Consider the following 22,125-nt stretch of genomic DNA (forward strand, 5'->3'; position numbering starts at 1 on the left):
AAATGTGAACTGAATCTGAGAAGCAATGTGTAATATTTTAAATATACTTATATCAGACATTTTCCATATTACTTATATAAGGCAGAGGGCTTAAATAGCTATAAAATTTAAGATAAATGACACTGAATCAGTAATTCTTTTTTTTTTAAGATTTTCTTTATTTATTTGAGAGAGAGAGAGCACAAGTAGGCAGAGCATCAAGCAGAAAGTGAGGGAGAGGCAGGCTACCTGCTGAGCAAGGAGTGCAATGTGGGGCTCAATCCCAGGACCCTGGGATCATGACCTGAGCCAAAGACAGAATCTTAACCGACTGAGCCACCCAGGCACCACTGAATCAGTAATTCTATTAAAAACAAAACAAAACTCAACAAAGTCAGTCCTTAAAATTTGTACTTGCAGAAAGTAGCTTTAAGAGAAACTTAAACTATTTGTAGTTTATGAAAATCCATGTAGTAGACCCAGGGTAACAGAGATTTAAAATAATAGCTTTATAAACTCAGCTTATAAATTAATTTCTGTTACCTGTACCCTTCAATATATCCCAAGTATGGTTACTGCCTCCTTAGTCTCCTTCTTCTAGTCTTTTCTGTGTCAGAGTATCAGCAACACACTACAGTGAGCTTATCCCAAGCCTAAGCCAAACCTCGTAATTCTAATACTCATTCCAAAACTGAACATTCTTGGAACTATCTGCAAGACCCTGTAGGACCTCGTCCTTACCCCGTACACACCCTGATCTTCTCTACCCCTCATAGGTTCCTTCACTCTAGCCACTCTGGCCTCCTAGCTTTTCCTTAAACACAGGACACATCCTCTGCCTCAGGGCCTTTGCACATGCTGCTCCCACTGCCTGGGATGGTATTTTCTGAGGCACACAGAGTTTTCTCACTGCCTTCTCATCTCTACCCACATGACTCAGGATTAGTGAGGTTATCTATAACCACCTGCTGTAAAGATGTAATCTCCCATTCCCACAGGTCTCTTCTCCTTTAACATGCTTTGTTGCTGGTTATTGTGCATAATGTGTCATCACCCCACATGTGATAGATCTGTTTATTGTTTGCCTCCTTTGTGCTGCACCCCTGGTACCCAAAGAGTAGCTGGCAGATTGATGCTAAATGGCAATTAAATGCTAAAGACGCGAATAAATGATACACCAAATATAAAAATACCAGCAATAGCAGATAGTAAAAACTCATGAATGAGTACTATCAAAATATTATTGCTTATTAGTATTAATAGGGCATAAATTAATTGGAATGTTTTAAATCATATAACAGTAGGTAAAACAGGAAATTTTTTGAAAAGCAAACAGTACAGGAATTATGGTTAAGTAGTTAAGTAAAAAGATCTCTGACACTCTCTGCTTGACTTATTTCACTCAGCATAATCTCTTCCAGTCCCGTCCATGTTGCTACAAAAGTTGGGTATTCATCCTTTCTGATGGAGGCATAATACTCCATAGTGTATATGGACCACATCTTCCTTATCCAACTATCAGAGACTATGGACTCTGAAAAACAATCTGAGGGGTTTGAAGTGGCGGGGGGGTGGGAGGTTGGGGTACCAGGTGGTGGGTATTATAGAGGGCACGGCTTGCATGGAGCACTGGGTGTGATGAAAAAATAATGAATAATGTTTTTCTGAAAATAAATAAACTGGAAAAAAAATACCAAAAAAAAAAAAAGATCTCTGACAAAAGTTAGCTGTTTTTATATTTAACAGAAAATTTTTAGTATTTACCTGCCATTTTAATTATTAGTGAAATCACTTGCTTTAAATATCAAGGATAGAATTTTTCCCCTGAGATAATAAAAGTTAAATAACTAATACCTCTTTGATACTGATAAAAAGACAATATTAAAATATGGTTATTGGCAGCACCTGGGTGGCTCAGTGGGTTAAGCCTCTGCCTTCGGCTCAGGTCATGATCGCAGGGTTCTGGAATCGACCCCCACATTGGGCTGTCTGCTCAGCAGGGAGCCTGCTTCCTCCTCTGTCTCTGCCTGCCTCTCTGCCTACTTGTGATCTTTGTCAAATAAATAAATAAAATCTTTAAAAAATATATGGTTATTGAAAATTCTAAGGTAAGAGGCCAATTTTCTGATTTTATGTTAATTGGAGCTTAATTCTAAGACTGATATATAGCAAAGTTTTTCTGATGCAAAAAAAAAAAAAGGGCATTTTCATGTATTGAGATTTAAATTTTTCATTTTTTCCTGGGGCCTGTAGTTATTTAAAATCACACGATTTTAGTAGGAAGTTTTCCATGAAAGTTTAAGAGCAAATTATAAAATACAGTTTAAAGTTAGATGCATTCTTTTAATTATAGATAAAAACAAGTAATGATACAGAACTTCCTTCTGGTGTTACATAATAAGCAAAGGGACAGCAAATATATTTAGGCCTACATTAATTATACTTGATTCTTAAAAAAAGGAATTTGGACCCAATGGAAATTCTGCCACTGATGCTTACCAACCATCTCTTCTATCTGCCTACGGGTCTCAATCTGCTTCTAGAGAAAGCATCACACATAGGCACACATAGACGCGCGCGCGCGTGCGCGCGCACACACACACACACACACACACACACACAACCTTCTTCTGAAAGGCAGATTTGTCCAAAAATAGTTCTTATACATATTAAGGCCTATACATATTAATTTCACTAAATTCCTACATGAACTAAGGGATCTCACGATGGATTTTTGAACTTGTGTTATTCATCAATCTGGCAGAGTAGGCGTTTAAAAACAAACAGAATCCATTCTGTATACTGGACATCTTGTCATCACTATCAACTCTTTCTGTGAACAGTACAATATAAGCTTTAAATTGAGAAGGCGCTTCTTGAAAGACTACTCAGGAACAAGAGAGAGAAACTGTATCTTCTTCTCCATCTTCTATCTCTCACAGCTTTTGAGGTGTTTCTGATAAGAAATTAGTTTCTATGAAGGGAACAATCATTACATTTCGAGAAAGATCTAAGAGGAAAAGAGTGTGAAACTGGGTTGCAGTGTTGGGCATTTGAGCCGACTGAAGAGTAAACATCAATGGTGGAATCTGCTTAAATATTTAAATATGGACTAACCCCCTAGCTCTACTTCTCTTGAACAGTTTACAGTTCACACATTTTATGGTCTTTTTTTCCCCATATAATATAACCTTTCAGAAGTTCATAAAGAACAAATTTTAATATCCATTTCATCCGGTTGCCAACAGGTTTTAAAAAACAATTGTCCTGAAACATCCTCCAAAAAAAGCCCAAGGATGTTTTCTGAACATTACAAGACCTTGCTGGAGGTCCATAATGGAAGCAAGGCATATATTAAGGAGCTTGAGAAGTCTGATAGTAAAGAAATCTGCTTAACATCACTTCTCAGAATTATTTAATCATGGGATCTCCCCACAATTCCCACTTAAAAAGCATCATTTTGTGCTGACAAGCCATCTGTTTTATTACTTAGTGAAAACTGTACCACATTCTGTGGTTATTTTCTCAATCATTTTATTGCTAGACACACCTCTAGATACTTGAGGGATAAAAAAGTGTCCTTGGTTTTATAATCTCTAGGAGTCTGTGTGTTGCCTGGAACAGAGTGCTCAGGAAGCCTGTGGGTGGAATAATACCCCAGGAGTGAATACTGTATAGAAAAGTCTGGTAAACTGATGAGTTTGATTTCCTTCACCACTCCATAGATCCCCTGACTCCCCAGTGCATCAGGTGCGACCCCCTGTCCTGGCACTTTGGAGGCTTGCAATAAAAGCTATTTTACAAGCAGAGACAGGGCAGAGGACCAAGTTCATGGTCCTTTGAGTTTCTTAGAGGCTTCTTTTCATGTGCCCTCTCCCAGGAGGAATGTAGGACATCTTAGCTTCCTCTAGACAAAGTGAGAAGGAGACAGACACGTAGGGAGTAGCATTTCTGAACTGTCAATTCTGCCCACAGCGCAGCAGGTAAAAGTCACTTTGCACTTCGTGTCTTTCCCACCAGTACCCATTTGTGAACAGAATAACAAGGAGAGGAAGACACAACACGAGAATAAGAAATTATGGGAAGAGGAAGCAGAAACAACAGCCTCATATTTCTGTTCCCTAACCTAGAACACTTCTTACTGTTCCAAACAAAATGGTACTTCATTTGGATGGTCATGTATTGGTCACAAAATCAGTGTCCTTTCATTTTCCTTGAAATTTTACTTATCCAGAAGAAGTTAATTTGACCCATATAGTTATTGAGCTAGAAACAGCATTTTCTTTAAGAAAATATTTTGCAAATAAAATTTAAAATTCCTGTTTTGTTTCTAAGCACTCCTTCCTCCTAATTCTTATATGTATTTCCTACTGTAATCTATTTTCTTTGGTGGTTGTAAAAAAGAAAAAAGATACTTCTTTAAAAAATGCAGTAATTGGACTTTTTGAAGATATGAGATCTTGTGACTCAGTTTTTGTGTTAAGTTACTGACGAAACACAAGTCATGGACAGTAATCAAGGTGTTTGATAACTGGCTTTTCCTGGAATCACACTAAATTCACTATCACACATCATTCTAGAATTCAAGAGAAATAGAATATCGAGGTGATTTTTAGATAAAAATAAAGGGTATTAAGATTGGTAATACTTCTCTGAAGGTCATCTTCACCCCATACTTAATATTATTTTTAATAAACCATCTTTTAGTCATGTCTTTGTGTTTTTCTGAATTACTCTCCTAAATTACATATATATAAACCTTTAACTAAAAATTTCTTTAAATGTCCCAATCATAATAGGTAATATTCTTTTGTAAATATAATTCCAGTTTTCATTCTACAAAATCTAATCATGTTTTAACTGATTTTCAATTTGATTCTTTTAATTTTTTTATCCTTTTAATGAAGTATCAACATCTTACATTATTCAAATATCTAATATATGCTTTTTAATGGAAGCATACTTCATTTTGTCATGAACCAGAATTTATTAATCCAATATTCCATTAGATTTTAGACTTTTCCCCTCTATTTCTTCCTACCATATACAGAGTACATAATATACTTATCTTCTTACAGATATATAATCTTACACTATAATTTTTTAAACCATCTCTTACTGTTTCATTGGAGTAAATTCCCCCTTTTTTTTTTAAAGGATTTTATTTATTTGTCTTACAGAGAGAGAGAGAGAATAAGAACAAGCAGGGAAAACAGCCCAATGTGGGGCTCGATCCTAGGACCCTGGGATCATGACTGAGCTGAAGGCAGGTGCTTAACTGACTGAGCCTCCCCAAGTCCCCTCTTGGGGTAAATACCTAAAAGTATATTGTTAGTTTAAGTGGTGCTGTGGACTGAACTGTGTGCACCCTGAATGAAAATTCATACATTAAAGTACTATCCCCCAATGTTACTGTATTTGGAGATGAGGCATTTATGAGGGAATTAAGGTTCAAAGAGATCAGTCATTAAGTATGGGGCATGAATCTGATAGGATTGGTGGCCTTATGACACAAGGATAAGGCAGTCATCTGGAAGCCAGGAGAAGAGTCTCTCTTAGGACCAGACCGTGTCGGCACCTTGATCTCTGACTTCAACTCTCCAAAACTGAAAGAAGATACATACCTACTGTTTAAGTCACCCAGTTGATGGAATTTTTTTACGGCAGCCCAGGCTAAGGCAAATGTAATGGTATTCTCAACATCTGATAGATACTAACTACAAAATTGCTTTTTAAGAAAGTACGTATCAGTTTGCACTGTGACCCATGTGCATGAAACGAATAATTTCCCTGCTACTTCAACAATGGCAGTTTTTATCATGTTTTATCATTTTTAATTTTATACATAAAAAGTGTATTTCATTGTCTTAATCTACTAACTTCTCTGTGGTAAAACCATACAATTTTTCTAATTTACACAGGGTCTTTCCATGGGCTATAAAAATCATTGCACTTGATTAAGAACATTATTTAATTGTGAACTCTACCTACCAAGGGCCCCAATATTTCACCCATAAAATCTGTAAACCAATGGTCCCACTTCATTCATTTCCTTACTTACCAGATATTTACTGAGTACTTACCTAGTCCTGGGGATAATACAAGCACAAGAGAAATGTCTCCTGCCCTAACAGAGTTTATAATAGGGAAAGGCATAACTAAGAAGAATCAGACTATAATGTACAGTTACACTGAAGAAGGGCGAAAGTACAAAGCTGTGAGGTAGCATGGCTTTCCAGGGAAGGAGTCAGTTGGGGAATGGTATTGAAGTTGAGATGTGCTAGACGAGCAGCAGAGAATCAGGTGGGACCTGAAGCAGAGGTTATGGAAAGTGCACCAACATGTTCTCCAGAGAGAGGTTCAAAGATTTCTTTCTTTCTTTTTTTTTTTTTTTTAAATTTCTTTTTCAAAATGCAAATTTCATCATGTGACTTCTGCTCCGAGTATAGATTGACTGGATATATCCCCAAATCCCTTTTCACTACAAAACACCTACGGTGTAAGTTATAATAAGCATACAGTTAAATGTTGTGCTAAGCTTATAAAAGAGTCAAAAAAATTCTCCCAAGGCCAGGAAAATGAAAATGAACCAGAAACTGAAACCAAAGTAGGGATGAATGTGAACACCAAGGCTGCCCTGGGGGAAAATGTGGGAACCAGGAGGCTTTACAGCTATATTTAAGAGAATGCCCCACTGGATCAGCAACCTCACAGACTGCTGAACCTGACATTCCTACACTCGTGAATGGGCTGTAGGATACGTTAGAGGATGGTCCAGAAAGGGTCAATATTCTCATAATGGGGAGCCAGCAAGACAATCTGTCCGTTCTACAATATCTAAAGACAGAGTGAAGGAGTCTTTCCTGAGAATATGCACCACATGCCTGGCCTCATTAAACTGGGTACTGCCAGTGCAATCAAGAAATCACGAAGATAAGAAAATAAAGTAGCTCCAGTAGCACCTCCATCACCAAATAAAAGAGCAAATCCTCTTTAAAAGAAAGTATTCTCAAAACAGGCCTTGCAGAATTCTCATAAATTTCAAGTACATGTGCTTACTAAAACAACAACAACAACAAACAAACGCTTAGCTGAGTAAGAAAACGTGACAGCGGCAAAAATGTCAGGGGAAACAAGACAAACGCCTAGAAAATTTAGTTATTAAAATTGATCAGAATTTATAAAAGGCCTAAGGATAAAGGGGGGGAGGGATAAAAACCAAGAATCAGAGGTGTTTAGAAATAATCAGATGAGTTTTAAAAAGAACCCAATAGTATTTCCAGAACTAAAATATCAGTAATTGAAATTAGCAATATGTGGTTTGGAAAGTAGATGTTATAGCTACAAAGAGAATAACATAGAGAAAGAGTTGGCAAAGTATAGCCCACCACCTGTTTTTACGAATAAAATTTGATTTAGAACACAAGCCACAGTCATTCACTTACATATTGCTCATGGCTCTTTTTGAACTAAAACACAGAACTGAACAATTGTAGCAGAGATCATATAGCTCACAAAGCCCAAAAGAGTTATCGTGGGGGTGCCTGGGTGGCTCAGTGGGTTAAAGCCTCTGCCTTGGGCTCAGGTCATGATCTCAGGGTCCCACGTTGCTCTCTCTGCTCAGCAGGAAGCCTGGTTCACCCCTCTCTCTGCCTGCCTCTCTGCCTACTTGTGATCTCTCTCTGTGTCAAATAATAAATAAAATCTTTTAAAAGAAAGATTTATTGTGTTTACTATCTGGCCCTTTATATAAAAAACTTTGCCAAGTTCAACTAGAAGAGAGAACTGAAAATATAACATAGAATGTACCCGGAGAAATAAGCAGACAGAATTTGTATTACAGACAGTAAGAGAGATACAGAAGATAAAACGCCTCATATATAATATTTGGAATTGTAGAAAAGAGTGGGGTTATAGGAGAAACAGTATTTAAAGAGATGACAATATTCCAGGATGATGACAAATGTGGATCTTCACATGCACATCCGAGTAAATTCAAAGAAATCCACACTCACTCAATAGCAGGGCACATGGGCCAGAAATTCCCCAGGACTCCCAAGCAGAATCCATGAAAAGAAATGCACATGTATCTATGTTACAGCGAACCCGCAAAGCACTAAAGCACAAAATAATCTCGAAAGTATCTGGAGAGCAAAGGCAAATCCCCCTCAAAAGAATGGCAATCCGACTGTGAACGGCCTTCCCAGTGGTAACACAGGAAGTCACAAGAAAACGGAGCACTACCTTCAAAGAGCTGAGAGAAAGTAACTGTCAATCCACAACCATACGCCTAGCAAAATTTTCTTTATAAAATGTGGATGAAACAAGCACAATTCCAAATAAAAATTCACTATCTATAGGGGCTCCACGATAGGAAATCCCCAGGAATATATTTTAAGGAAAAAGGAAAATAATTTCTAAATCTAAGCAGGTACTGGGCACGCATTTGAAAACAGAAAATAAATAAACAAGGATACAACTAAAATACCAGACAAAATAAGCCTGTGAGCAAGGAAGGGCAGGTCTGGAGCGAAGTGTTCCAAGGTCTCTCCACTCTTTAGAAGGATAGGAAATTTGTTGATTCGCATAAAGTTTAAAAATTTAAGAATATGCACAGTAAAATCTTAATGTTGGAAAATGTAAAATATTGAGGGTGGAAATAGAAGATCCTGGATGAAGTAAGAAAGCAAGAAAAAAACAAAAAGCAGGGCACCTGGGTGCCTCAGTGGGTTAAGCCTCTGTCTCCGGCTTAGGTCATGATCTCAGGGTCCTGGGATCGAGCCCCGCATCAGCAGCATCGGGCTCTCTGCTCAGCAGGGAGCCTGCTTCCCTTCCTCTCTGTCTGTCTGCCTCTCTGCCTACTTGTTATCTCTGTCTGTCAAGTAAATAAATAAAATCTTTACAAACAAAAACCAAAAAACAAAAAGCTTACAAACATGAGTCAAAAAAAGAAAGGCCAAAATAAAATGGTAGAAACGAATTTAATCGCATCAACACAGTGCTAATTGTAAAAGTGTTAAATGGATTAAAAAACAGAATTTGTCATAATGGAAAATTAAATCAGAATCTAGCTTGTTATTTATAAGGTACACTAAAACACAAGAATACAGAATGGCCAAAAGTATGAATAAACATATCAGACAAATATCCACCAAAAGAAGGTTACATTAATAACCATCTAAGTAAACTTGAATGCAAAATGCATTGTTATTTATGAAAAGGGTCATCAAATAAAAATAATTTCCATTTACAAAGAAGATTTAACAATTTAAAACTTGAATGTACCTAATAAATAATCTCAAAATATCCAAAGTAAAAATTGGCCCAAGTAGAAGGAAGAATCCACCATGATACCAACAGCTTTCCACTCACCAGTCAGGGAAAATACAAGAAGAGTTTGAAGCATGTTTTAGTACCAGAAAGTAACAGGTGCTTTAAAGTAAAAAAAAAAAGGATGGGGCACATCACAGGGAGTCAGTCTAAAAGAGATCTCAATGTCTCAAGCTGGAACAATTTGAGCAACAAAATAAAGCAGCATCAGATTACAACGCAAAGTACCAAATTAACTACAGATGAATCCAGACTGATATAAACAAATGGTTGATTAAATAGAGAACAATTTTCCTTGCAGAAGAATTCCAAATAAAGTATATAACTGGTCCTCCCTCAGGGAAGTGTCATTTAATTCCACTTGAGTGTGAGTGGAACCTAGTAACTTACTTCCAAAAAAATATACAGAAAGCAAAATACTATCTTTACAGTGGAGAATGCTGGCATATATTACCTTGACTAACATGACCAGTGGTGTCCTATGGATATCACGTACTCCCTGACAGGATGAGGGGAGAGAGCATTTCATCTCTTCAAAAACCCATCACCTCAGTCTAACCATGAAAATGTCACACAAACCCAAATTGAGGGATGTTTGACAAGATACTTGACTAAAACTCTCCCAAACTAACAAGGTCGTGGAAAAACAAGACTGAGGAATGGCCACAGATCAGAGGAAACATGACAACTGAATGCAGTATGAATGGCATCCTGAGTTGGACCTTGGAATAGAAAAAAAGGACATCAATTAAAAAAAATGGGGGTGCCTGTGTGGCTCAATGGGTTAAGCCTCTGCCTCCGACTCAGGTCCTGATCCCAGGGTCCTGGGATCGAACCCCACATCAAGCTCCCTATTCAGCGGGAATGCCTGCTTCTCCCTCTCCCACTCCCCTTGCTTGTGTTCCCTCTTTCACTGTGTCTCTCTCTGTCAAATAAATCAAATCTTAAAAAAAAAAAAAAAAAGGACTGTGAAATCCAGATAAGAACCAGTGGTTAATAGTAACATGCCAATGTTGGCTTCTTAAGTCTTGACAAATATATCATGCTAATATAGGCTGGTAACATTAGAGGAAACCAATACAGAAATTCCCTGTAGTATCCTCACAAATTTTCTGCAAACTAAAATTACTCTAAAAAGTTGATTTTAAAAAAAATTAATGAAAAGGAGAAGGAGCAGTCTAGTTTAACAAAGCCAGAAGTTACATGATTGAAAAGACTAATATAAAGTTTACAAACTTCTGGCAAGATGAATTGGGGGGAAAAAGAGAAGGTAAAAATAAACAATATTAGGATGTGCAAAAAGCTGGTAGAGCAAAAACTACAAAGAGAACAATGTGAAATTAATATCAATGCATATGAAAACTTATGTAAAATGCACTATTTCCTGGAAAGCCATAACCCTACAAAACTTGCTCAAGAGATAAACAGAAAGCTTATACAGTTCTTTAACCACAAAATTAATGCAATAGGTAAAAATCTTCACACATATTAGGCTCAAAGCCCAGATGGCTTTAAAAATGGGTTATTGATAAATATTAAAAAAAATAAGTCATTTGACACTTATCCAGAGCAAGCTAGAAAACTCTCCAAACTCATTTTATATGGCTATGATAGCCTGGATGGGAGTATGAGAAAGGGAAATAATTGGCTAATTTTGTGTATCAACATGGATCTAAAAACCCTAAACTGACTGGTAACAGTAAGTGGTATGGATGTGCATAGATGGCTTTTTATAAAATTTTTAAAACTTTTATGAACATATAATGTATTACCAGTCCCAGGGGTACAGGTCTATGAATCGCCAGATTTACACACTTCACAGCACTCACTAGAGATAGCTTTTTATGTAATAGCATTACATACTACCTTCTTAAAAAACTTTAATACATTAGAAAGTCACATGGAGATCCAACTGAAGACTCCAGACTTCTTCACACCTAATTCCAGACTAAATGCTTAAGAAAAGCTACACCAAGGGGTGGCTCTTGTTTCTGTTGGTAACCTGATCTGAATTCTAACACATATCGAAAAAACCCTTTGCCTTGCCTCTTTCTCAAGGATGTACCTTCCCATGGTCAATCCAGTGGGCTCTTTTATATATTATTTCAGAAAAATCCTGAGCTTTATGCTGCGAATGAATGGCATGCAGGGAAAACAGGCAAACGACTAGTGACCTTCATAAGCAGTCCTCGGGTCGCAGTCTAGTGACTGACCTACCTTGGATGACGGCCTTCTTGACTCCTGCTTTTGGCCATGTCTTTGCCACTGTCCCATTAGGCCCACAGGGTCTTCCAGCAACATGAGTTATGCAGCACTGATATAACTATTCATAATGAACAGATGGGAAACTAAGGCTCAGACTGGACCAACTGCTCAAAATGAAATAGCTCCTAACGGGAGAGCCAGGACAGGAAGACAGATGTTTTGACTCCTGGCTCAGTGCTACGGGCAACATACTCAGTCTCTCCGCCTACCGCTCACTTTCTGCTTTTGTCCATCTTGTTTTGAAAGGCACAGTTCCTTTACTCCAGTACTGAACTCCCCATCAGTGGGGACAGATGTTATTGCTAGGCAAGCTTCACTGAGGCAGATTTGAGGTTGCTCTATAGGTTCTGACAGAATCCAGAAAGCAGCCTCGGGGTATACTGAAAAGGTACTCAGGGACCACTGTCCCTTCCACCTTTGCACCTGGCAGAGGAAGCCTGTTTAACAAGCCCCATGACAGGAAAACAACCCTGGCTCCTAGCAGTTGATCGAGCTGCCCACCGGTCCCAGAAGCGAGTCTCCAGATTCACAACTGATAGAACATTGAACTTATTTTCTCTATGTCCTATATCAAAGACTAGGATTAAGAAGCAAGTGGTAAGGGGGACAAAAAAAAAAAAGCAGTAAGAAAAATCCTTGATGAGCCTATTGGGTGCAATTCTCTATGACTTTACTCAAAAATGCACCCGGGTCTCTAAAACTAGAGATGGGAAAAGTTGAGGCCCAATTTCTGCAGTGATAAGTAAGAGGAATGTTATCATCTGTGAAGACAGGGACATCATCCTATCATAGCACCAGGGATCCCGTGAAGGCCACCTACTGCTCTGTGACACAAGCTGGAGTCCAGAGAAAGCAGGGATGACCTTACGGACGCGCCCCCGTCGTGTCCCAGTCCTGGGCCCCGCCCGCCTTCGCCAGGGCGCCGCATCCACACAACAGTCTGCGGAGACGTCCCAGCCATTCTGTGCTGCTGCTTTAGCTCCCTCGCCCCGCCCGACGAGCGAAACCAGATTGTATAACCGCACACATGGACCTAGAACTTTGCCCTGCGGTGCATTGTCTCCGAAGGGCCCTTTTCTGGCTGCCGTGGGTCCCCAGGGGCACGCTCGCCCAGGGAGTGGCTGTGCTATTCACGGGCGCGTGCGGCTGTCCTCCTGCGGGAATCTGTCTCTGTCTGTCCTTGACTCGCTTTTTGCTTTCTGCCTTTCTTTTCCTCTCTCTTCTCAGTCTTAGCACCAGCCAGACCTTTTCTGTTGAACTCTCTTCTTTCGTCGCTGAGACGCTCCGAGAGCTATTCAGGGGAGACGCGGCGGCAGGGAGCCCCGGGAGAGCTCGGAGCCTGCAATAGAATGTGCTCCCGGAGAGTCGCCGCCCAGACAGCACCGCTGTCCTTCACTCCAGTCGGTAACAAAAGGCAATCCTTTCTCCTTTTGAATTTTTGAAAGAGGTAGCTCAGGTAATGAGCCAAACGGTGCTCTGAATGTGCGTCTCGACAGACATAAAAATGATCCTAAAGAGAGACGATGCAGGGACTGTGGAAAAGTCAGACTTGATGCGGACGGTATTTTCAACAAAAGTCTCTAGGAACAGCAGATACCGCAGACCTGGGGAAGAGAAGCTTACGTTCCCGAGGCCAGGTTGCAAAAACCCAAACATTCTATCAGCAAAAAGCTGAAGAGTTCTAATTACGTATGCGCCACAGTCTTTCCACTTGGCATGAGGTGTTACAGCTCTAACATGCTTGCCTTTGCCACCCAGCCACGGGGATGTACATTGTGAGATGAGAAAACCAGGAAAAGTAGATAGAGCTGTCACCAGTGCCCCTTCTACATAGGAACCTTGGAGGTTCAGAAAGGTTAAGTGATTTGCCCAGCCTAGGTCACTTTGCAGATTTTAGAGTTAGATTCAAGTAGGGATCTTTTGTTTCTTTTTGATTCTTTTACGGTGACAGCATGACATTTCCGAGCGATATCTGTTAGACTCTGGAGATTACAGGAAACACGTTACCCTTCAGTTTATCTTAGATAACTTCTACTTTAAACTAAGGTTCAAATTTCCCTAAGACCGGCATTTCTCCTTTTTCCCTTAATCTACGTGTCATCTAAATGTTGAATCCCATACTGACTCAAATTTGTTTACCACCACCCAGCGACTCCGAAAAATGTACACATTTTAACCTAGAAAATGGATTTAATGGGTAAAATTAGGTATAATACATACCGGAACATATAAACACACCTGAAATTATACTTTACCGTGTACCATTATAAAGAAAAACAATAGTTTTATAGAATAAAAGTAACTATGGCAACCTATAGATTCAAATCAGGCTGCTTCCGAAGCAGCAGTTTCCAGGTGCCTCAGTAACTTTCCATTAAAATGTGTCTCAAACACACACGTTTTGGGGAAACATTAGCTGAATTTCCTACTTAATGTTTTCAATTTAATTATCCCTTCCAGTGTTAATGACTAAAATCATATGATCACACTAAATTCTTAGGGCATGTCTGTTTCACTGCCATCTTTTTATCCTCTTGCATTTCCGAGTCCAGCCTAACGTCGATAGACCGATCTTTTGATATCTACTGGTCAGGGGGAAGTCATCCACTGGTCAGGAGCTAAGAAACTGGTTGAGTAAAAAAAAACACCCAGGTTGGTTGTCGATCAGCCATCCTAACTGTCCCTGTTCTTGCCACTCCCTTACGGCTCCCTACCCCCCAGTAAAGTTTGTGGAGGGGAGATGGCTTACTTTGGGGTAATGGGAAACGGGACTATGATCTACAACTTCTCTCTCATTCCCAAGTAAGGCTCAGTTAAAACCCTGAACTGAGGTAAAACCCGAGGTAAAACCCTGAACCTTTTACTGAGGTAAACCCTTGAACACATCCTGAGACTAGGATTGGTTTTATTTTACTGTGGGTTGAGAAGTGGCAACAATGATGACTTCAATTCAACAAATACTTATTGTGGCCAAAACATGCAAGGCAGTATGGTATGTCCTACAGAGCGTAACAGGTGACGAGAACTGGTTTTTGCTTTCAAGATAGGACCTTGTGGGATAGAAGCAGGGGAGTGTGTGTGGATTTAGCATGTAGGTTTACATGAGAAAGTTTATAAGGAAACTACAGATAAAAGGTATTTTGTGTTTGCAATAACAGAAGTCCTCTTCAAGGAGTTTTATGATATCAGACTATCACACACTTGGAAAAAGAGAGACATTACATAGAGAATAAATGAGTTGCCTGGGGTAAAGATTATTTGGGGAGGGATACTTGGAGAGAAGTCTGGGAAGACGGGACAAGAACGATGTTGAGAAAGCCCTCATACTGTAGCTTGGAACTTATCTTTAATTTCATAATCCAACAAGAATCACTGAAGTTTACTAAAAGGAGTATAATAGAAGTTAATCTGTAATTCTGAAGCTGATTGCTAGACTGCTCTAGGGAGAAAAAGTAGTAGAGAGATGTACAAAGATCCATAAGCGAGAAGAAAAAGAAGGCTCGAATTTGGATAGTGCAATGGAAGTGATAAAGTCTAACGTGAGGGGTGCTAGAAGGCAGAACATTGGCACGGGCGACAAACTGGGTCTAGGAGAGAAAAGAAAAAGATGAATGCAGAACGAATAGGCCATGAATGGACGTGACATCAACATTAACTAATGCAGCTGTTCGTTCATCAATCGAATGTTTATTGAACACCTATTCTGTGCCAGGAGTGTTACTTTTTGCCAGGCACCCTGCTACGAGCTAAAAGAGGTACAGGAGCCAGTTTAGTGAGATGATGGACTTAATTTATTTTTTCAACATTTATTTATTTTAGAGAGGGTAGGAGGAGCAAGGGCAGAGGAGAGAGAGAATCCCAGACTGTGCACTGAGCCCAATATGGGGCTTAATCCCCAAGACCCTAAGATCGTGACCTGAGCCAAAAGCGAGTCAGATGCTTAACCATTGAGCCACCCAGGCACCCCAAGAGGATGGACTTCATTTTATACCCAGAGGGTTGAAAGGGCCAGACCATTCAAGCTGTCAATTGTTGATAGAGACCTATAGTTTAGGAGAGTAATTGGTTTGGAATTATCTGTATAAAGACAGGTCACCAAAGCTGTGGAAGGGGCAAGATCACTGGAGTACAATTTTTCTGTGAGGAAGAAAAATCCTCAGAACAGAGCAAGTTCAAGAACACAGGTGAGAAAAGAACTATACTGCACTTGGGGTCTGGAGGAAAAAAGTTATTAGCAAAGAGAAGGGCAAAAATAACTAAGAAGGGAGCCAAGATGAGACAGTCCTGCTTCCGGGAAGACGAGCAGCGTCTCAAGCAGCACAAGCCCTTAGAGAGTCTGCAGCATCAGCTTTTCAACAGGAGTAAGGAGGGCGAAGCCGGAGAAGAGGCTACAGGACCAGGTCCTTAATCTATTTCAAGAAGCCTTCTTGGCAAGCCAGGAGCCAGAAGCCCAGTGAGAGGAATGAAGAGCAAAATTTGGTTGGGAAGATAAAAGAGAACAATGGAAAGGTAGGCTGGCAGCTTGACATACTTAAGACAATGGGAACTACCAGTTAACTTGTTTTGACTATTCATGTGCAGGGCACTGTTCGAAGCGCTTGATATATATTAATGCATTTGATTCCCATGATGATTCGTGGATTCTGAGAGAGATACCACGTTTTATCTTCCTTACAGTTAGGGTAGTTCAGACAAGACTAGAGTATGAAGCTTGCCTTACACCTTACACCATGAATTCGTATGACTTTGAACCCTGGCAATCTGACTTCAGAGTTCCTTGACCACTCTGTTAGGTTGTGAGGCTAGTAAAAGCTTACACAGGGTTGTGGAAAGAAAGGAAATACAGAGAGAGAGAGAGAGAGAGAAGGAATAATGATTGAAACAAATTAAAAGGGGGATGAGATAAAGGGTACCTCCTTTGTGGGAGGAACCCCAGAAAAGGTTCCCTGGGAACAGGATTAGGAGAAGAGAGGGATTAAAACATGGAGAGATTTTAAGCTTAGAGGCACATGATTGTGAGGGCCCGCATTAGATTATTTTTTACCTCTTTGGCTCAAAACACTAAAAAGGGACACTTGTTCCTAAAGTACGGAGTGGGGGGGCTCCTTGCTCGGCGAGGAGCCTTCTTCTCCCCCTGCCTGCTGCTCCCCCTGCTTGTGCTCTCCTTCTCTGTAACCAATTAATAAGTAAAATTAAAAATAAAATAAAATAAAGTTTAGATTAGGGAAGGGGCTAAGAGAAGACTCCATATAAACCTCCCTGTTTATCTTCCTTGATCAATGAAAGCTTATTCCACAGTGGAAAAGGAAGAATCATCCGGCACACACAAACCCGCTAGCAAGCCTTACCCAGACGCACATATGCATAACAATAGAAATACAGAGGACACTTAAGCTGTGCAGCCCCTAGTACTAGGTGGTACCTAAGAACTAAAAGGCAACTTCTAATCTCATAGATATTCTCTCCCTTTCTCTTTCAAGTGGCTTTAACGGCAAAAAGAAACATAAAGTGCACCCAACCTAAATCAACAGCATATTGATGTACATTTTTCCTTTGTGGGTTTTTTCCCCACCTCTTGCAAGAAGTGTTTGCTATTTAAAATCTGTTACTAGGTGATAGTGGCAAAGCACATTTTTCTCTCTTTCCAAGTCAACCCTACCCATTTCACACTGTGTGTTTGCAAGTAAAAATACCTGTTGCCGTGCACATGAGAGGCGCAGAATGCAAAACTGTAATGGAGCAGGGTTGGGTCAATGACAGCACCGTTTTCTGAATGTTCCATCAGTTCTGTCAGGTAGCAGAGATGTCTGTGACAGCCTCTCACACCATAACGGGCACAGTACTCATCTAATACAAAGACTTGGCCAGGACTGAACCAACCCTGCAAAAGAAAAAATATATATATATATTTTTTTCCTTTCTGTACTAGGATTTGCTTTTCTGCAGGCAATCTTTGACATTATAAGGAGAAGCTGAATCCAAGTGTCTTCTGATATTTTTTTTTAAATTAGTGGTATGTTTTATGTTATTTTCATAAAGCTAGTGTCATCAATTTTGGACCTGATCTGGGACACTCGTAATCGAATACGAGTGTATTCGCTGCTGTGGCAAGGCACAAACTACCTGCTTTTCTCCACTGTCATTCAAAATAGGCCAAATTTATTCACGGTATCTAAGTCGTCAGTCCCAGAGAAGAACATGCTGACAAACTTCAATCCCTGTATGGATCCGATAAAAAGAGAACGGTTAAAGCAGACACTAGAAACTAGAAATTGCCTAGTTGCCAATGACATGTTATAAAGTGAACTAAGACAATTCCAGTTAAGTCTAGTGGTGGTGAACATGCAGTATTTGGGAATTTGCATATTTGGGACACTGTTCTCATTCAGTTTGTCCTTCTAGGACCAATATAAGCAGAGCTAATGCCTTACAATAGCTTTTTTGTTCTCTTGAAATGAGACGTGAAGGGTGCGTGCGTGTTCGTGTGTGCGTGTGAGCCTGCTCGGCTGACGCTGGAGGTCAGGGTTAAGCAGAGTTGTTTTATAAAATGTTTCAATGAATCATATGGACTAAAAATAAACAGTTTTGAAAGGAGGCAGGAAAATTGTGCAAGGGAAAGAAAAGACTAGTGAGAAACGTAGAAAGGTGAGACAGCAATAACACAAAGAAGAGGAGGGAAAAAGAGCAACTAAGGACCATGGTGATGGAGCAAGCCCTCGGCTGGACAAACAGCACGTCTGTGTCGTATCGGAGGCACCGTGCCTGCGAGTTACTATGATCTCCATGTCGTTCAGTGACCTTCAGTGAATGGCTCAGGACACTGAAAATCACTTGTTGAGTCACGATCTACTTCCAGGACCATCCTGTCTCCAAACACTCCCATCACACCATGTTCTAGATACAGCTGAAGACACGGTGTAGTGTTTTCAGACCTCTCATGACACGTGGGAGGGTTCACCCAACCCACCAACTTCTGATCACTCATCAACTAACTCCACTGAATGGAATCCACCAGGGAAGTCCCCCTACTGGTGTCCACTCTAGGCGTGCTTCCCCCTGGGAAGATACCACGGGGTTTTGTGATGCTCTTACTCTTCAAGTTGGGGCTAGAGCAGGTTTCGGCCATACAGTGACATGTTGAGTAACAGATACTTAATAAAGAGTCTATGAATGATTTATCAGGAAAAAAAATTCTTCTAAAAAATGCTTTATCAGGCAGTAAGTTGTGATCAGAGCAGTTGCAGTTCTTCCTGTCTATGCAAACATCTCCAGTGAGCTTAGAGCACATTCGGTCTGAAATCTTAAAGACAATGTAGCTTTACTGTTGGTAGCTGACACATTCAGGAGCCAAGAGACTCTGTGGTGGTAGAAACAGGGAAAGTCTGGCTGGATACATTTCAGAGGAGGAATTGTCACCAACAATATAAATCCTTGGAAGGGCCCATATGGATGCTAGGCTTCAGTTTAACGTCCATATTCTGAGCAGTCAAGCATTCCTTCTAAAGGTAAATTATACTTTCTATCCCAAATTTTGTCTGGTTTCAACCAGACAGAGTAGCAGTTTTCTTAATTTAATTTTTTAAGGAATCCAAATCATCTTTGGAGGGCTAAATGAAACCAAAGGTTTCCTCTGTTACATGTAGCCCTGTCATATCATTTCTCACAGTTTCCTTACCCGTCACCTGGGTTGTCTCTCTAGGAACAAAAGAGAGAAATGGAGGATAGCAACATTTGGTAAGCAGAATTTAACCCTTCACATGTCTATACAGGTGTTAGTAAATCCTTTCCCAGAGGTTTTTTTATCTTCATTAAAGTCTTTATTTTCATTCAGCCTTCTCCAGAGGGACTGATAACCCACAATTCAGTGTCCGTTGGAGTGTCCTCTCCTGTCTATTGAGTGGCACAGCAGTGGTCTTCAAGTGTATAATTTTCAAATTGGGAAGCAATCGATTGGAATCCTTTATCCTTAACTCCCAACTACAGTTATTAAAGGAGTCAGGAATAAAATACCGCTTCATAACAAGTGTTTCTCACTTAAAAAAAAAAAAAAAAACTTTCATTCTAACCTATAGGAGACTGGAGAGACAGAATTGTACTTACCAAGCAAGAATAGGAATCATTCAGTCTGTGATCCAAAGTCTGCCTCTGGAGTATTCTAAAAAGGAAGGCGTGGTCAAGCTTGCAAGGATTAGCAGAAATAAACTCATCCATACCATGTTTCTGAAAACGGTCTGCATCTGTAAATTCAGAAAAGGATGTACAATACATTTATTTTTCTGGCTTAATAATGGGCAAATACAGTTTTTGAACACAAAATGCATGCCTCATGATACCAGACTGTTTTGTATTATAAAAAATACAATGCCAAGAATTCAGCATAGTAACACAAATTGCAATTTTTTGGGAGCCTAATGAATGATGACCTGGAAAAATCTGCAAATCATTTGAAATGAGGAAGTTTCTATATTCCCTTTAAGCTACTTCTAATATTCATCAGAGAACTAATCTTATTTTCCAATTTTAAGAAAAAGAGATGCATTTTAAGTATGCATTTACAGAAGGAACCAACTGGAAAGGAACCCAGGTCTTGTCATATAAAAACAGCAAGGATGGGTAGAAGCTGCTTTCCAAATGGCAAACTAGGGCAGAAATGAACACACAGGCTTCCACTGGACCACTTCCAGTCTTTTTTTTTTTTTTTTTGAGTCTTTAATGGGACCAGCCTTAATGTAGAAATGGCAATGAATGCTCTCAAGCTTCAAGTTTAAGAGACATGAAAAAGGGAGCATCATGTTTGTGCAAATATGCAGACAAAGCACAACGTCCCAAATGGCACTTCAATCAAAGGTCCAAATCTATTGTTCTTTACAGATTGCATCTTTCAACGCCTGTAGACCCTGCGGGTTTATCAAAAGGCAAGCTTTTATGATTGCTTTCATTAATGGTATGTTTTGTCAAAGTCTTCAATGCGAGTTATTTACTAAGTAGAGAGAGAAAAAGCCACACACCACCCAAAAGGAGTGCTGGGGTGTTACTACATTAGCTCGGTTAGAAATGAAGCATGCATTGGGCAAGCAATCAGTTATCGGGATAAAAGTGGACTCTCCTGACAATGGTAGAGCTGAGGCTCCATTGTTCCTTAAGATTCATAGATAGATCTCATTCTGGTAATTATAAGTAGAGTCTTAAATGTAAACTGAATGTAGTTCTTAAAACCTATATGGTACAATCCTTAAATTGCAAAGGAAAGGAGACAAAAGTTTATTGATTAAACGCAATTATAGAGTCAGACTCATAATAAAACTCAGTATTGATCTGTGGACATGATGCTAACATAGTCAGTCACATTTAGATATTTAGCCCAGATCATATTGATCCTATGTCAAGTTCAACTTTCAGCCATATTTGTGGATGGAAGAACTATGTAATTCAAGCTGAAGGGTCTTCAGAATCACATTAAAAAAAAAAAAGATCTCACATCAGTGACAGCTATCAAAAGGTGAACACAGCATGTAAGCAACGAATGGGCATTCATTGATGATGGAAGGTATGAGGTTATGATCCATAGAGAACCTGGCATATGTATTCCTTTACATTCACTAATTACTTAACTGAACAATTAAATGCATTACATGTGGTAAATTAGTATTAATTAGATGAACACTGAATGTTATTAAACTGCTTTTCCTAAACTGAGAAATGAGACAATTCAACTTCTTTTATATTTCATTCTTATGTCTGATAGTCTTTCGAAAGAAAGTTTTTCAAAGTTACATATATGATAATGTGAAATCATATGAGTAGACAGGATACTGAAAAAGGCAAGGCATTTTGTATTTTAAATAATCTTAAAATCTTCATTTATCCATTTAATTGAGTAAAAAAAAACTTTTAGTGTCACCTTTATGTAATTACTAGTTTTATAAAACAACTGCTGAATTTTATTCATTATTTCTTTCACCAGAGAAGGTCATAACAAGAAGTTAAAAATAACACCCATTAATGACTTGTCTGTTGAAAATAGGATATATAAGAAATTCCACAGAAAATCCATAATTCTTTCATTCTACAAAATACATATATTACAATTCATATAGTACCTGCTATATAATTATCTTTTTACCTTTATCTTTTATAAAGGTTTATAGAAGCAAAATTTTTATTTCAAAGCAATAGCATATAGTCTTTAAATATCTACAAGCTCCTGAAAAAAAAAGAATCTGTTTCATTTCTATAATTAAATCATATTTTCAAAAATGAATATATTTTATGAAGCATTTTCCTCAAGAAATAGAATTCTAAACTATATTTTGCTAATGTGTCAAGACTTTTGGAATCATACATATGAATGAAAAATTACTTTGCCAATGATTACCTTTAGTGATAAAAAATATTTGTAATAGCAATTTAAGCCATAAAAACAGACTCCATATTGACAGTGATAAAACTTGTAGGTGAATAATAGTCTATTAAAAAAAAAAAACCCTACAATCTCTCTGGTGCTATAATTCTATGAAAGTGAAATGTATTCTTAGGGAGTATCCCATCTTC

The 22,125-nt window shown here is 39.0% G+C and overlaps 1 protein-coding gene across 19 annotated transcripts in view; it reads right to left on the minus strand.

Moving 5' to 3' along the window:
* Positions 1–22,125, minus strand: part of CADPS2 (calcium dependent secretion activator 2) — a 532,394-nt gene that overhangs the window by 129,630 nt on the left and 380,639 nt on the right. For all 19 annotated transcript variants that reach the window (XM_044246482.1, XM_044246480.1, XM_044246471.1 and 16 more), the window contains 2 exons: positions 19,675–19,811; positions 17,268–17,455 (listed from right to left, as the gene is read on the minus strand). In XM_044246482.1, coding sequence (XP_044102417.1) covers positions 17,268–17,455; positions 19,675–19,811 — 325 coding nt within the window. The remainder of the gene's footprint in view (positions 1–17,267; positions 17,456–19,674; positions 19,812–22,125) is intronic.

The sequence above is a fragment of the Neovison vison genome, chromosome 4 (assembly GCF_020171115.1).
Source record: "Neovison vison isolate M4711 chromosome 4, ASM_NN_V1, whole genome shotgun sequence".
NCBI lineage: Eukaryota > Metazoa > Chordata > Mammalia > Carnivora > Mustelidae > Neogale > Neogale vison.